General features: G+C 41.8%; 2 protein-coding genes across 3 annotated transcripts in view; both read left to right on the top strand.

Annotated features, from left to right (window-relative positions):
* Positions 1-1,595, top strand: part of lrch1 (leucine-rich repeats and calponin homology (CH) domain containing 1) — a 91,050-nt gene extending 89,455 nt beyond the window's left edge. For both annotated transcript variants that reach the window (XM_030758365.1, XM_030758364.1), the window contains one exon: positions 97-1,595. In XM_030758365.1, coding sequence (XP_030614225.1) covers positions 97-210 — 114 coding nt within the window. In that variant the 3' untranslated portion in view covers positions 211-1,595. The remainder of the gene's footprint in view (positions 1-96) is intronic.
* A 9,560-nt stretch (positions 1,596-11,155) lies between these two features.
* LOC115800757 (transcription factor 7-like 1-B) lies at positions 11,156-13,688 on the top strand. The gene is made up of 7 exons (XM_030758258.1): positions 11,156-11,315; positions 11,474-11,535; positions 11,629-11,691; positions 11,911-12,067; positions 12,201-12,308; positions 12,390-12,432; positions 12,999-13,688. The coding sequence occupies exons 1-7, from the start codon at positions 11,166-11,168 to the stop codon at positions 13,634-13,636; spliced, it is 1,221 nt and encodes a 406-aa protein (XP_030614118.1). The 5' UTR covers positions 11,156-11,165; the 3' UTR covers positions 13,637-13,688.
* Positions 13,689-15,497: the final 1,809 nt, after the last annotated feature.

Raw genomic sequence — 15,497 nt, 5'->3', positions numbered from 1 at the left:
ATTTCTTCTTTCTCCCTGTCTACCCCCCCCTCTCTCACCCCTCTCTCACACCCCCCCCGCCCCCGTTTTTCCCCCTCCCTGTTTCTGCTCTCCCAGGACAAACTGTGTCTTCCTCACCACATCCTGGAGGAGAAAGGCCTGGTGAAAGTGTGCATCACGGTGCAGGCTCTGGTGGATGAGGCCTCCTCCAAACACTCCGTCTTGACGTGAGCAGTGGAAACGGGCGGAGCTTCAACCAACTGACACGTACCACAAACACACACCTGGATCAAAACGCTGATGTGGTTTCACATGATGCTACAAAAAGCCTCTGATTATTCTGCATAAGTAACAGAGTGGTTTTTTTGTTGTTGTTGTTGTTGTTGTTTTTGTTTTTTAAAATAGTATTCAAGGATGAAAAATGGCGTTACGGGAACTAAACCCATCAGAAGTGTGTTTGTCTAATAATTCATCAGAGGGAATTTCTGGGACGATTAAGATTTTCCCATCATGCCGAGCAAAAGGCGCTGCTAGAAAACCAGAACCTGATGGTTTAAGCACATTTAAATCTGCTTCAAGTAAACTGTTTGATTCCTGCTCCTTCAGGTAAACATCACTGAAGGACAAAAACCCAACCACACATTTTTTTTAAGGAGTTCTTACACTGGTGGGTACCAAACATTTGAAACATGAAGGCCACTGTGAGAGAAAGAGAAGCTGGATTTTGGGAATAGAAGCGTAATATTTTAGGGAAAAATATCACAAATAATGTGAGAGAGGATGAAATTTTATAAGAAAGAAAAAAAGTAATGATACAGTAATATTGCAATTTGGAGGGAGGGGTTATTCATTCATTAATTCCCTGATTTACTTAATTTGTCCATTAATTTCCTAAAATATTAAAGATATTATAATATCTTTATTCTCAAAGTCAGTTTTGGTTCTCTGACTGTGGCTCCAGCTGTTTTAAATCCTCTAAATTAGGAGCTGTTATTCAGTCTGTAGCACCAACTTCACCAGGTTTTATCATGCTGTCTATGCACGCGTCAGAAAATTCTTAAATGATTTGTATTAAATTATCAGTTATGTTTCTACAGATAATTTCTTTTTTGTACTGAGGTTTCTGGTGAAGTGTTTTTGGACTGTGTGAGTAATGAGTGCGCTGCTCTCAGTACCCTGAAAAGAATAAAACCAAAATAGTTTAGTCTTAACTTAGAGGGAGTCGGCTTCTACCTGCAGTTTATATTTAAACACAAAACTATTTATAATCTAAAGAGATGCAGAGAAAAGCCGCTTGAGTTGTTGTATACAGTCAAAAAAGAAAAAGGCCAAAATATTTTTCTCTAATATATTTTAGGTATAATTGTATGTGTTTTTATAAAGTTTTAACATGACTGTGTGGAGTCATGTGAGGCAGGTCTGAGTGTGTGTTCGTCTGGGGACACTAATCTGTGTTGTTCAAGCTTCTGATGGATTGAAGTCCAGGTAATTATTGTTCGGTCTTTTCTCGCCCACCATCCTTTTTTTTGTGTGGGGGGGTCCTTAATGTGGAATTTGTCATGAGATGCAGTTTGCTAATGTGCCAAAACGTGTGGTGGTAGTGAAACAAACAAAAACACCAGTCAGTGTTTCAAGGGGACATTATGCATCAGTGAGGTCATGGATGGATTACTGAGCAGGCCTACAGGCACAGCCCCGGGCACCCATGGCATCAGGGTGGCCCCGCTCAGAGCCCCAGTTTGAAGCGATCAGTTCATTTTCTCTGGAGCAAAAAAAAAAAAAACAGAAAACAGACATTTTGCCTTCAAAGAGACACAAAATAACTACAAAAAGGCACAAAAACTACAGAAGGACTCAATATGATGACATGGAGACACAAGACGACTACAGAGAGACACAAAATAACTACAAAAAGACCAACAAAAAAAAGAGAGACAGAATCTAACCAGTGAGGCTCAGGATGACTACGGAAAAACCACAGAGAAGCTCTGCTGTATTACACACATGATGACTTTAGAAAAAAACAAAAACAGCAGACAAAACATCCACAAGGACCACAAAAATGCTCGTCATGGATCAGAAAACTACAGAGGCTCTGGATGACCTTCTCCTCTGTAGAAGGGGGGGCTCCACCTGTCGGTGCCCAGAGGCCTGTTGTTGAGTAATCATGTCCATGGCTGAGCTTCTGGGCTCGTAGACCACCTGTATGTGACTTTTATATTTCAGGGTGAGATGGGTGTGAAGATGAGACCCCATGTAGCTGTAACCCTGGTTCAGACAGTCTCAGACTACACTGTTTTTTTTTTTACTCTTTAAACACTATGTTAAAAACAAACAAACCCAGGTTTAAAAACCAAAGTCCGATCAGTCTTTTGCTGCTTTGCAGAGTAAATTTGTAGTTGATGGGATAAACGCTCCTCTGTGGGTAAACCGGTTCAACCCTGTGAGGTTCAGGCCGGAGCTGTCGGTGTGTGAGATCAGAGACTGTGTGAGTCAGGGTAGGGTTGGCTTTACTACACTGTTGACACTTCATTCCACAGCCTGCTCTGTCATCAGTATCTGTGTGTGTGAGTTTGAGTGCGTGTGTGGACAACAAGGCAGTTGCCATTGGGCCTTTTGAATCATGTAGTTGTACAGACCTGACTCAGAGTGAGATTTTAAAGGGGCAGTAGGTATTATTCTTATTCTCTGGAGCTTGAAAAAGGCGACTGGACTTCTTTTTGTTTCTTGAAGACGTTTCACCTCTCATCCGAAAGGCTTCTTCAGTTCTCAACCAAATGGTGGAGAGACCCAGGTATTTAAACCCCTGTGGGCGTAGTCCCATGGAGGTGGTTATGACCCTCTATTGATCATGTGCGTGAACACATGTGCCCAGGTGTGAAGAGGGCGTGGGTCATATTTAATCAGTGGTTTCAGTTGAAACCAATTTAGGACTCCGCTCCATTGTTTCCTGTGGCCTATTGAGGTCACTGGAACAAAGGTGTGAATGGGGGTTGAGACGTCTGGGAAGGGAGCTCAGGACAGCACTGTAAGCGGGGGAAAGTTGGTGACGTAATCCACCTCCTCTGTTCAATGATGGTTGTTCACAGTGGACATAGATGGCTTCTTTCACTCCTCTTTCAAACCATCTGTTTTCCCTGTCCAAAATGTGGACATTGGCATCCTCAAAAGAGTGCCCTTTTTCCTTCAGATGCAGATGTACTGCTGAATCTTGTCCTGTCGAGGTGGCTCTTCTATGTTGTGCCATTCGTTTGTGAAGAGGCTGTTTGGTTTCACCAATGTAGAGGTCCGAGCACTCTTCACTGCACTGAACAGCATACACTACATCGCTGATCTTGTGTTTGGCGGGTTTGTCCTTGGGATGAACCAGTTTTTGTCTTAGGGTGTGACTTGGTTTGAAGTATACTGAGATGTCATGCTTGGAGAAAATTCTTCTGAGTTTCTCTGACAAGCCCGACACATATGGGATGACAATGTTGTTCCTCTTGTCCTTCCTATTCTCTGTAGTTTGTGTTTGGCCTTCATTCCTGTGCATCTTAGCTGATTTGATGAAGGCCCAGTTGGGGTAACCGCATGTTTTGAGGGCTTTCTTAATGTGTGTGTGTTCCTTATGCTTCCCTTCTGCCTTAGAGGGAACACTTTCCGCACGGTGTTGTAGGGTCCTGATCACCCCAAGTTTGTGTTCCAGAGGGTGGTGGGAGTCAAAGAGGAGATACTGGTCTGTGTGTGTGGGCTTCCGGTAAACTTCAATGTTGAGGCTTCCATCTTCCTCGATAAGCACTGCACAGTCCAGGAATGGTAACTTGTTATCTCTGGTGTCCTCCCTGGTAAAACATATGTATTTATCCACTGAGTTAATGTGACGAGTGAAGGCTTCTACTTCTTGGGTTTTGATTTTGACCCAGGTGTCATCTACATATCTGTACCAGTGGCTAGGTGCCATCCCTTTGAAAGAACCAAGAGCTTTACTTTCCACTTCCTCCATGTAAAGGTTGGCTACAATGGGAGACACTGGGGAGCCCATGGCACATCCATGCTTCTGTCTGTAGAATCCATCATTGTATTTAAAATATGTTGTGGTAAGGCAGAGATCTAAAAGTGCACAAATCTGATCTGGGGTGAAGCTGGTTCTGTTCAGTAAGGAATCGTCTTCCTGTAGTCGTCTTCTGACGGTCTCCACTGCCTCAGTTGTAGGTATGCAAGTGAAAAGTGAAACCACATCAAAGGACACCATGGTTTAATCTGGATCCAGTACAAGATTCTGGACCTTGTTAGTAAAATCTGTAGAGTTTTCAATGTGGTGGGGGGTGATGCCAACAAGCGGTGATAAGATGGTGGCGAGGTGTTTGGAAATGTTGTAGGTGACCGAGTTTATACTGCTGATAATGGGTCGAAGTGGGACTCCTTCTTTGTGGATCTTTGGGAGTCCATAAATGCATGGAGTGGCTTCTCCAGGGTACAGGCGGTAGTAAGTGGGGCGGTCAATGGCTTTTTTCCTTTTCAAGTTGTTGCAGGCAGCAAACAACTTTTTTCTTGTAGTTGCTTGTGGGATCACGTCTCAAGACCTCATAAGTATTGTTGTCACTGAGGAGTGTAGTAATTTTGTTGTGGTAATCCGATGAATTCAGCACAACCGTGCACCTCCCCTTGTCGGCTGGTGATGTTTTGATCCTTGCTTAGGGCTGTGATGGCCTTCTTCTCCTGAATGGTGAGGTTGGATGGAGGAAGTCTTGCACTGGAAAGAGTGGCTGAAACTTTCATCCTGATCTGTTCTGCTTCAGGATGAGAAAGTTTGTTATTTCTTATAGCGGTTTCTGTTGCTGTGATGAGGTCTACTATAGGAAGCTGTTGTGGGGCTATGGCAAAGTTGAGTCCTTTGGCTAGCACATTTTCTTCTGGTTTGGTGAGGACCCTGTCTGATAGGTTCTTCACCCACTTTCCTTGGTTTCCATTGCTTATCGTGTCGTCCTGTTTGTTACCAGATGAATGGTATGCCTTGGTTTGCAGAGTTTGAAATTTACATAGTTGTCTTTCCTTGCCTTTGATGTGTTGTGCCCAGGTGTGAATATGACCCACGCCCTCTTCACACCTGGGCACATGTGTTCAAGCACATGATCAATAGAGGGTCATAACCACCTCCAGGGGACTACGCCCACAGGGGTTTAAATACCTGGGTCTCTCCACCATTTGGTTGAGAACTGAAGAAGCCTTTCGGATGAGAGGTGAAACGTCTTCAAGAAACAAAAAGAAGTCCAGTCGCCTTTTTCAAGCTCCAGAGACTACTATGACCTGGATGACTGAGAATCTACACAGACATATTATTCTTATTCTGTATGATTCCATTTACTCACAACAGTTCAGTAAATCTGCCAAATAGTGCAACATATCAGACTTATTTCTGTGGTTGGAGACAGGACGGATCATTTGATGCTAGTTAGAATAAGTTACTTAAACCAGGTTAAAAGCAGAGCTGTCATTGTGACTTTTAAAACTCTGGGCTCCGCATAATCACTAACCCATCAGTTTTGCTTTGTAGTGCACAAACATCATCAAGTCAGTGTATTTATAATATCTGATCGATTAATGAAGAGGTCCAGGAGTGGCGTTCACCTCCTGAAGGTCATTCCAGGCAGCCAACCAAAATTCCAGCAGCTACAAGAGGACCTTGTAGTGTTTGCAAGAACCAACCAAAGAATGCAAGCGACCGATGATGATTTATAAATCGATTTTCATATAAATAATATCACTTCATCTCATCTGTCAGCGGTAAAATAGCAGAAACTTTCCTTCCGTTTGATAAGGCTGTCAAACCCACACGAGACCAGATGAACGAGAACTTCAGTTAGACATTAATTTCCTTTAGACATTAGTTGCTAATAAGTTGCTAATAATCTTGATGAGCTTTTTAATGATTCATAATTCTGTTTTCTTTCTAAAAAAGATGAAACTATGAAAGCATAAGGCTCAGGAAAACAAACACAAATCCCCTAAAAGCACACAAAAAAATGTCAAAGGAATCAACCTCATGACAGACTTGACAGCATTAATTCCACATATAAGAAATACACCATTGTTCAGATTTTGCCTCATGACGCTGACTCTGGTGTTATGGCTGAAGGTGCGTCTATGGTCACCACTGTCACCCACACGCTGCCCTTTGGTCGGTCTTCGCTGCCGTTTCAGTGTTATCAGTGCGGGAGGTTGTCAGATATCACAACAATTTGAAAAGATGAGACTTTGTGTAAAAAAAAAAAAAACTTGCAGTCTCTGTGCTTCCTGTTTTGACTTCTTTCCCTCTGCCAGCGCTGATGCTGAGGTTCAGGAGAAGCCTGCAGTGAGTCCTGCGTGCCTCGGTACGCCACCATGATGTCTCAATTTGCGCGTGCAACAACCAATGCGGCCACTTTAAACTACGCTTTAGAGCTTCACTTTTTGTTGAAGCAACAATAAAAATGAGAAAATGCTTTAAACGATATTGAATTGAATATCTGGGACCAGGTGGACAAATATATTGCATACCTCCAAAGTAAGAAGTAAATACTCTACACTGACAAAAGCTGCTTTTTTTTTTAAAAAAAAAAAAGGTTGGACAGTAGACGGAGGTGCAGAAAAGCTCAAATGCTTTAATTTCCCATGTTTCCATGTAGATTGCTCCAAAAGTGTGCCCTCTATATTTTATCAGATAAGTGTGATTACAAATGTACTTCCTGCCCCTTTAAAGCGAGCCTGTGCTTCCACCACATGAAGCGTCTAACACTCTTGGACCAGCAGGTTTGTGTGAATGAGGAATGATGTTTTGGTTTTTTTGTTGTTGTTGTTTTCTGTGCAGCTTGGAATCCAAAGCTTGAGCTACTTAAAGATTCAGCAGTTATTAAAAAAAAAAAAAATTCATAAATAGATAAATGCTTCCACTGGATCGATTTGACAGTTGCCAAAACAAACTCTTCTTCTCCTGTGATAAAACTAAAGGATTTTATGTAAGTGTACTATATGCCTGTGTACATAATATTTATCACGAGGATTTTCTCTTGAATTTGTTTGTTTGTGTACTGTATATTTCGCCATGAAACACTCACATTAGCAAACATAAGCGCCTGTTCCTCATAACGTTCTATGCATTCATTTTTTTTTTTTTCACCTTTTTCAACACTGTGGGCAGCTTGGTGAAAAAAATCAAAGGTTCAAACAGTGAAGTGCTTTTATAGCCTCACAACAGTGTTATTTTTACCTTGAGGTTAAATTCGGTGAAACTGGAAAAGAAGATAATTCTTCCATCCATAAATCCACTTGCTGCCGTTTACCTGGGTCACGTGGGCAGCAGGCTAAGGCGACCGACCTCTGACTTCGCTGCTGCCAGCTCTACCTGTTCCAGAGGCGTTCCCAAGCTGAGAAGGAGTCTTTGCTGACTCCTTGGAGTGTTTAGGAGGAAAAGCTCCTTCCTGCAACCAGTTTTTTGCAACTGTGGATCAGAACGCCAGCTCCTTCGCTGCTCACTGTCACCCAGTCCACAAAGCACTGAATGGGGTGCCACCCCCTACTGGGACTAGCATCCCTACTGGGGGCCCTACTGCCCCTGAACCCCTCTCTGAGGTGAGTTCACTTGGGGTGTTTTCAATCATTCTTAGCCAGTCCTCTTTACCTAGGATCATAGGACCAATTTGCCTTGGGAGGCTCTACCAGGGGGCCGTTACCCCCCCTGAAACTATAGCTCCTGGGATCACTTGGGCATGCAAACCCCTCCACCACAATAGGTTGGCAATTCATGGAGGAAAACATGTCTTACATTCTTGATATCGAACCTTTTCGATCTACTAAAGTCCCAACAGTCAGAAAACTACCATAATGAGGATCAGTGCCAGCTTTAGCTGTGAGATAAATAAGGGAGCCGGATGATTCCAGTTTGCTGATTTTGAATCTGTATCTACATTTCTTCACATAATCATGGATTTCAGTCATTTTCCAGGGAAAAAGCAATAAAACCAAACTGGCTGCTTCCCCGACAGAATCTGCACTTTAAACTTGTATTTATATCTTTGTTTTGGCAACTGAGAAAATCTGAAATCACCTTTGAAAATGAGATGGAGAGCTTAAATGGCCAGTGTGTGGTGTTTAAGGGGAGCTACTAGTAGAAATGTAGTATAGTATTGTATTATTGTATGATCACTTGTAAGTGAAACACTGTCTCTAAAGAGGGTGTTTCAGTGACGCTCACTGCAGGAGAGATGTACGCCTCTCGATGCCACTAAATCCTGCACGCTGGTCCTTTAAAGTTTGAAACATGACGCTGGTGTAAATGATGTAAATGTGTGCCTGCTGAACCTGAAGCAGTGTTTTATTGTTTTTGTTTTGTTCTTAATGTTTCTTCTTTTGTACAAATCTATTGTCCAGAAACAGCCTGTACTCACATTTTTGTACTTTGACTGGGAGCAGATTTATTTTTTATGACTTATTTTCAGGTTTGTTCAAATTTGGATGTAATATACCCTTTTGTAACTCTTTGTGAACATTTGTTTAATTCTTGTTGTACAGCAACTCAAATCTACATGCATGAATAATCCCTGTAACGTCGCCTTAACTGCTGTGAATACTGTATATACTGTACTGTATTTCACTTTATCAGTAAAGACCTCACCTGTTGAAACAAACACCTGCTGCTGGATCACTTTTTGTAAGATCTTTTTCTTTCTCCTCCCTTGAATTTTTTTTGGGGGGGGGGCAGGAGTGATGCTCTTTAGATGCAGGATTTCTTAGATTGTGAGTCTCCAGGGTAAAAAATGAATCTAGCATGGGTTTAATGGCAGGAGAAACTAGAGCTCCTAGAAAGCACAGGAGAACATGTGCACCTACAGAAACTCTGTCTGGGTTTGAACCCGGGTTTGTTGTGAGGCAATGGTGCGAGTCCACCAAGCTGGGCTGGGAAGTTTAAAAAGATCAAAGCTTGCTAACTCAGTTCAGATTTATTTATATAGTGCCAGTCCACAAAAACAGCTGCTTCACAGTGCTTTAAATTGCAAGGCGAAGGCCCTATAACAGCGATCCCCTTTGAGCAGCACTTGGCAGCAGTGGGGAGGAAGAGCTCCCTTTTAACAGTCAGAACACAAAGTTCATGATGACACAGAACATTATAAGCTTCTGTATTTTTAATCAGTTAAGTTATTTTCCAGACAAATTTCTCAGGGAAGTAAACGTACGTAAGTAAATGTATGTAGCATATATCATATTCCAACATATGTCTGTATGAAAACTAGAGTGCTATTAAAATTGAGGGGACAGATGCATGATGAGCACCCGACTGCCAATCAGCAGTGCTCATCCACACCTACCCCCAAAAACCCTCAATGTCTAAGGTGCAGATAAAACTGAGGGGCAGACAGCAGCGAAGAAGTGAATGGGATCACTTCAGTAGTCCCACCACGCAACTTCTGGGGACCATGTCTGCCCCCTGACGCCTTATGTGTATGGTGACGTGTCGTTAGCCATAATGTCTATAGTGTAATTAAAAGGGGGAGGGGTGGGTGGCAACGCGGCACAGTGAGCAAAGCCATGATGATGGCCATACTCACTGTGGCCGACCCCCCCAACTGGGGACAGGCGCTCCCTCACCAGACCCCTCACCGGGACAGGCGCACAAAAGGCCAGTCACCCGGCTCAGAGCCGCCACTGCAAGCACCCCAGGTCCCTCACCCCAAGATCGCAAGACCCACCCAGGCCCCCCACCATCACCAACCAGGGCAGACCCACAGACGACAGCCAAAGCCCTCCAGAAGCACAAAGTCAACAGCCGCCCACAGCCCAAAGTCTACCCCCAGCCACCTATAAGGAGCACGGAGAGACGAGACCCCAGTCGACCAAGTTGAAGTACTGGTTCGACTTTTTTACTTGAGTAAAAGTAAAAAAGTACAGGCTCTGAAATGTACTCAAAGTAAGAAAGTAAAAGTAGCAGGCTGTATAAATGTTGACTTCAGTGAATGAATCTAAGCGTCAGCAGCTTTGATTCAAACTCGTCTCTGCTACACTTCATGTAACTCTGACCATGAACACAGACACTGTGCACCAGTCCAGCACAGAGGTTTACTGTCAATACAGTACAGCAAGGTGACCTGTTTATATATTATATGGAACATAAATTACATTGTTTTGCCTCTTTAATATGTTTGTATGCAATGAGCCCGTCCCGGTGATGGAGGAGACTCCAGTACGATTGTCTCTTATGCAGGGGCGCAGCTATATACTTTCTGAGGTGTATGCAAATACATTCATACACCTGTTATTTTATTACTAGTAATTTAAACTAACCTGAGTATTTAAAAGCCTCCTCTTGATACACTGACATAACTTACCAACTGTCTTTAAACCACTTTGAAAAGCTTGAAAAGTGGTCACATATCCAGTCAGAATTATTTAACCAAATATGAGTGGAGGTTCATGTATGTATACTTTTGATCCTGTGAGGATTAAAGAAAAAAAAAACTTGTGCACCCAATTCCTGTTTTTTAAAGTCATTAAAGAGAAGGTGATTTTATTTGAACAAACAGTCCTATTTTTAGAGAGGTCCCCCCCCCATGGCCCAAACACATGCAGTTAGTGGAGTTAGGTTCATTTGTTTTCTTCAATAACTGATGAGCTACTTTGCATATTGTATTAGAAATATTGAGAAAAATATTGCTCCAAAAAGAAAACAAATATTAAGATTTTTGAGAACTGGTTTGTGTACTTATAATTTGGTTTCTAAGGGAACAAGCGTTTTTATATTTTTGTATTACTGTAGGGTCTTTACCTTACAATGAACAAAAGCACCATAAGGCAACTGTTTGCTGTGATTTGGCGCTATATAAATAAAAGTGAATTGAACTGAACTGAATTGAATTGAATTGAAGTGAACTGATATGTACTGCAGGCTCAGTGAGGGCCTGCCAACTATTTTCTGCCCTGGGGTCCCTGAGGAGGTTGATCCAGCACTGAAGACTGTGGCTGAGGAGATGCTGCAAACAGACAGGAGTGGAATGGAATGTTCAGAACTGATGTAGCTGTTCTATAGAACCTTATAAAAAGATTCTTTAGGTTTAAATAATTCACTTCACCAACAGACGCCGCTGTGTCAACACCTACTCCGAAGAGCTACAAACAAACTGTTTGAATATTTTACACCAAAGTACAGAAAGAGCACCTCAACCTCCGTCACGAAGATGGACAGAGCAATGGTTAACTGTACTGCAGAGGATGCAACATTTAACCTTTTGGGGCAAACACCCACACTGTTTCAGTGGCCTGTAAATTGTGTCCCCACAGTAGCAGCAGCAGCACCCATCATTCATCCTGCTGCTCCTTCAAACCTAGTAAGTTCCTGTTCTCACACTGCGTTCTCACACTGTTCTCTCACATGTTCAGCTTCAGTGTTTCCATCTAAGAGGCAGGGTAACTTCTGCCACCTGGTCAGTAGATGATACTATTGCAGCTTGTCTGATCACCTGTTCTGTGGTTTGTGTGTTTTCAGTATAACAATGTGCTCAATCTCCCGAATTACGTGGTGGAGTACCTCCGTCCTATGGGAGAACTGTAAGTAAAACACACAAACACATACATGAGAGAACACAGCTACCGCACACCTGTATCTTCATAAACTCTCTCTTTTCTCTCATATCTGCGTAGGAACGGAGTCTTGGTGTCTGACTTTGCGTCCTTTGCTCCTCCGCTCCGCACACCCGCTCCAAAGTAAGTTTGCTCTGCTGCTTTTAGACCTTTTTTTAGTGGGACTGGCTCATGGTCTACAGCTATCTGTCATTTATCTGCTGATGCCTGAATTATTGTAATCAGCCTCCTTTAATGGTGCTTTGATTCAGCTATACAGATTTACTCCTGTTTTTAAAATACTTTCCTCACAGCTGCACACAGTGGTAACATGCACTCTTACTCTGTGTTTTACTCCTATAGAAAGAGGAAGCGTGATGGCCACCAGGATGAGGACAGGCCGTACGTTAAAAAGCCCCCGAACGCCTTCATGCTCTTTTTGAGGGAGCAGAGGGAAAACGTGAAGGCAGAATTGAAAATAAACGGGAGTGCGGCTGTGAATGCAGCCGTGGCAGAGAGGGTAAGTGTGTAACTCTGCATAGATTGATGCATCTGTTAATGTTTTATGCTCATGTTTGTGCATGTGTACCAGCTGTCCTGTAGTTATGCGTAGTAGCAGTGTATATGCTGACAGTGTGTTCTTCTGTCCACAGTGGAAGTCCCTGTCAAAGGACCAACAGGACAAATACTATGAGCAGGCCAATGAGGAGAAAATGCTCCATAGCCAACAACATCCAGGCTGGTCTACTAAAGACAATTATGTAAGTCCAAAGTGAAAACATACATGCCCACATCACTGCACTTTCAGTTTGTGTAAGCTCATCTCATGTGTTTGTGTTTAGGGCAAAAAGAGGATGAGAATTCGGGGCACGCCCTGCAGCAGAGGTAAGAGAAGATTTTTTTTATTTATATGGACTGAAATGAGAACAAGACAAAAATGCAGTCTTACCGGATCAGATCAAAGACTGTAAATTCTGTGCATTTCAACAGATGACAAATCTATTTGAGAAATATTTTTACGCCTTACTGAGACTTATAACCCTGACCTTCACCTGAAGGTCTGAGTGAGCAGGTTTCTCTTGTTTTAATTTGAATGTTCAGTAGCACTCAAAACGCTAAACTAGTCTCAGTTTTGAGTGCTACTGAACATTCAAATTGAAACAAGAGAAACCTGCTCACTCAGAACCTCAAGTGAAGGTCAGTGTTACTACAGATTTTCAAAACACTGGAAATGTTACAATGACAAAACAACTGTCCTCCAAAACAATACAACTGATGTACAGAACCTCCTCATTTCCTGAAAAACTGATCTCGCTGTGACTCATCTCAAATGCCAATTATTCAATATTTCTATTGTATGTTGCTTACTGCAGATTTAAGAATCAACAGCTTGTCTTGAAGGTATTTTTAAAAGTCTCTGAAGACTCATTGACTTTCTGTTTGTGTTGCAGCATCTGCACCTAAACCTGCGCAGGAACCTGAACAGGCCAAGTGGCCAAGTGTGAACGTGCCTGCGTATGGCACGTTCCACTTGCCGCAAGTAAATCACGTCCTCCCTACAGCTCATACAAACCCCCCTGCATCTACATCATACTCTCCTTATGTTTACCCCTGCATTGGTCCTGCTACTCCTGTGGATTCCCCTCCATCCACAGTTGTAATAACTGAACCAATCGCCACCTTCACTGGCGACACTGCTGAAGACCTCTTATCAGCACTTGAACACCTCGATCCCCTTCTTCCTGCTCCACTGCCTCAGGAGCCTGTCTTCCTTCACTCAGACCCTGGCTCGGGTCCTGCTACTCCTGTGGATTCCCCTCCATCCACAGTTGCACCAACTGAACCCATGACCACGTTTGTCGGTGACACTGCTGAAGACCTGTTATCAGCGTTTGACCACCTCGATGCCTTTCTTCTTGCTCCACTGCCTGAGGAGCCGGTCTTCCTTCACTCAGACCCCTGCTTGGGTCCTGCTCCTCCTGTGGATTCCCCTACATCCACCCTGCTGGCCTCTCCAGTCTTAACAATCAAACCCATGTCTGCCTTCTTCTGCGACCCTGAAGAAGACCTCTTGGCACTGCTGAAATAGATCAGTCCCTGTGCTTTTGCTACAGAGCCTCAGCAGTCCACTGTTCATGCTACTGGAGACTTTATTGAATTTATAATTTAGCGTAACTGAACTTTTTTTTTTAATCTTTATTCATTTGTTAGCATTATTAATTTGTTATCTTTATTCATTTGTTACCTTAAACTTCTTATCTTTATTAATTTGTTACCTTAAACTTCTTATCTTTATTAATTTGTTACCTTTATTAACTTCTTATCTTTATTCGTTATCTTTATTAATTTGTTATCTTTATTCATTTGTTACCTTTATTAACTTCTTATCTTTATTAATTTGTTACCTTAAACTTCTTATCTTTATTAATTTGTTACCTTTATTAACTTCTTATCTTTATTCATTATCTTTATTAATTTGTTACCTTTATTAACTTCTTATCTTTATTCGTTATCTTTATTAATTTGTTAGCATTGTTAATTTGTTACCTTTATGAACTTGTTAACTTTATTAAATTGTTACCTTTATTAACTTCTTATCTTTATTCCTTATCTTTATTAATTTGTTAGCATTGTTAATTTGTTACCTTTATGAACTTGTTAACTTTATTAAATTGTTACCTTTATTAAATTGTTAATTTATCTTTGTCCTCCTCATATCCTTAAATAAATGAAAACTAAACAAAAGAGGTTTCTGTCAGTATGTACAGCAGCACAGCAGGTACAGGAAGAACTAACTTGTGTTTTTGTGTGTAGCCTCATTGCTTCGTGAATGTAGTAATAAACATTTTATTTATAGCTGTTTATCACAGTATTTTAATGATCCCATTGAGTGCCCCCACAAAAATAGTTTTGAAATTGCAATTTTTAACAGTCCAAACCTTAGTTAATTCTTTTTTCTTTTCAAACATATTCATCATATAACACGTGTTCTCTCAGTCTCCACTAGGTGTCAGGGAAAAGCTAGATTAAAAACACTCGAGTCTGTGGGGAATAGTACATATACTGCCTGTGAAAGCACCGATCACTCTGCAGCTAAGCGTGCAGCTAGCTCAGCATGTCACAGTCTAAACTCAGAAAGGAGCGGGAATCAAACCCTGAATTCAAAAGCTGGTTGGAGCCGCTTATCGGTGACACACTGAAAGGCTGATGCCTATGTGAAACTTGGTCACATGACATCTCAAAAACATACTCAAAAGGCAAAGCCTCACAACAGCCCCACCCAAAGCAATCTGCCATCAATGAGTAAAGGTTTTGATGAATGAATCAATTACATGCGGCAGTTGTAGCAATATTTTTAATCAGCAGATCAGTCCATCTCTCTTCTGCGGCTCAACTGCATGTTCACTTGATATATTTACGGCTCCAAAAACTAAAAATATGAAGAAAAAAAAAAAAAAGATTGCTCGTCCTTTGTAGTTTGTACCTAATGGCGTGGTTTCACACTCTCCCTGTATGCACTTTTATTTTGAGTTTTTCTCTTTTGCAGAGAGAATAAACAATGAACAACAAACAAGAATTTGACCAAAAGCATTTTCTTACCTTGAAAGCCAACAGAATACTTCATAAGAGATATTGCTGGGTCCAATAACACTCATTATAATATATCCTTGTATTATAAGCATTTATGTTTAACTAGTAAATATAGTTGTGCAGTAAAACGTGCTTCCTTACACATCCGAGAGTTTGCACCTGACTGTAGTTTTAAAAACACTGTCACTTTCTGTGATTGGCATTATTATGGTAAGAACTGTAGTCGGACATTCCTGTATGACCATAGGGGTTTCTGGCTAATATTATACTTAACTCGATAGCTTGTTAGCTTTATATGCCATGGAAATAACATTGAAGCACACATCCAGCAAAATTCTTATTTTATCCGTCCCAAAAGG

This window comes from Archocentrus centrarchus, chromosome 21, assembly GCF_007364275.1.
Source record: "Archocentrus centrarchus isolate MPI-CPG fArcCen1 chromosome 21, fArcCen1, whole genome shotgun sequence".
Lineage (NCBI taxonomy): Eukaryota > Metazoa > Chordata > Actinopteri > Cichliformes > Cichlidae > Archocentrus > Archocentrus centrarchus.
Note: the sequence above shows the minus strand (reverse complement) of the source record. Positions and strands in the feature narration are given on the sequence as shown.

Excerpts from the sequence above, each read along its gene's own strand:
- LOC115800757 (XM_030758258.1), top strand. The coding sequence starts at position 11,166 with ATGGACAGAGCAATGGTTAACTGTACTGCAGAGGATGCAACATTTAAC. Across the intron at positions 11,692-11,910 it reads CTCCGCACACCCGCTCCAAA|AAAGAGGAAGCGTGATGGCC; the intron begins GTAAGTTTGCTC and ends TTACTCCTATAG. Across the intron at positions 12,068-12,200 it reads ATGCAGCCGTGGCAGAGAGG|TGGAAGTCCCTGTCAAAGGA; the intron begins GTAAGTGTGTAA and ends TTCTGTCCACAG.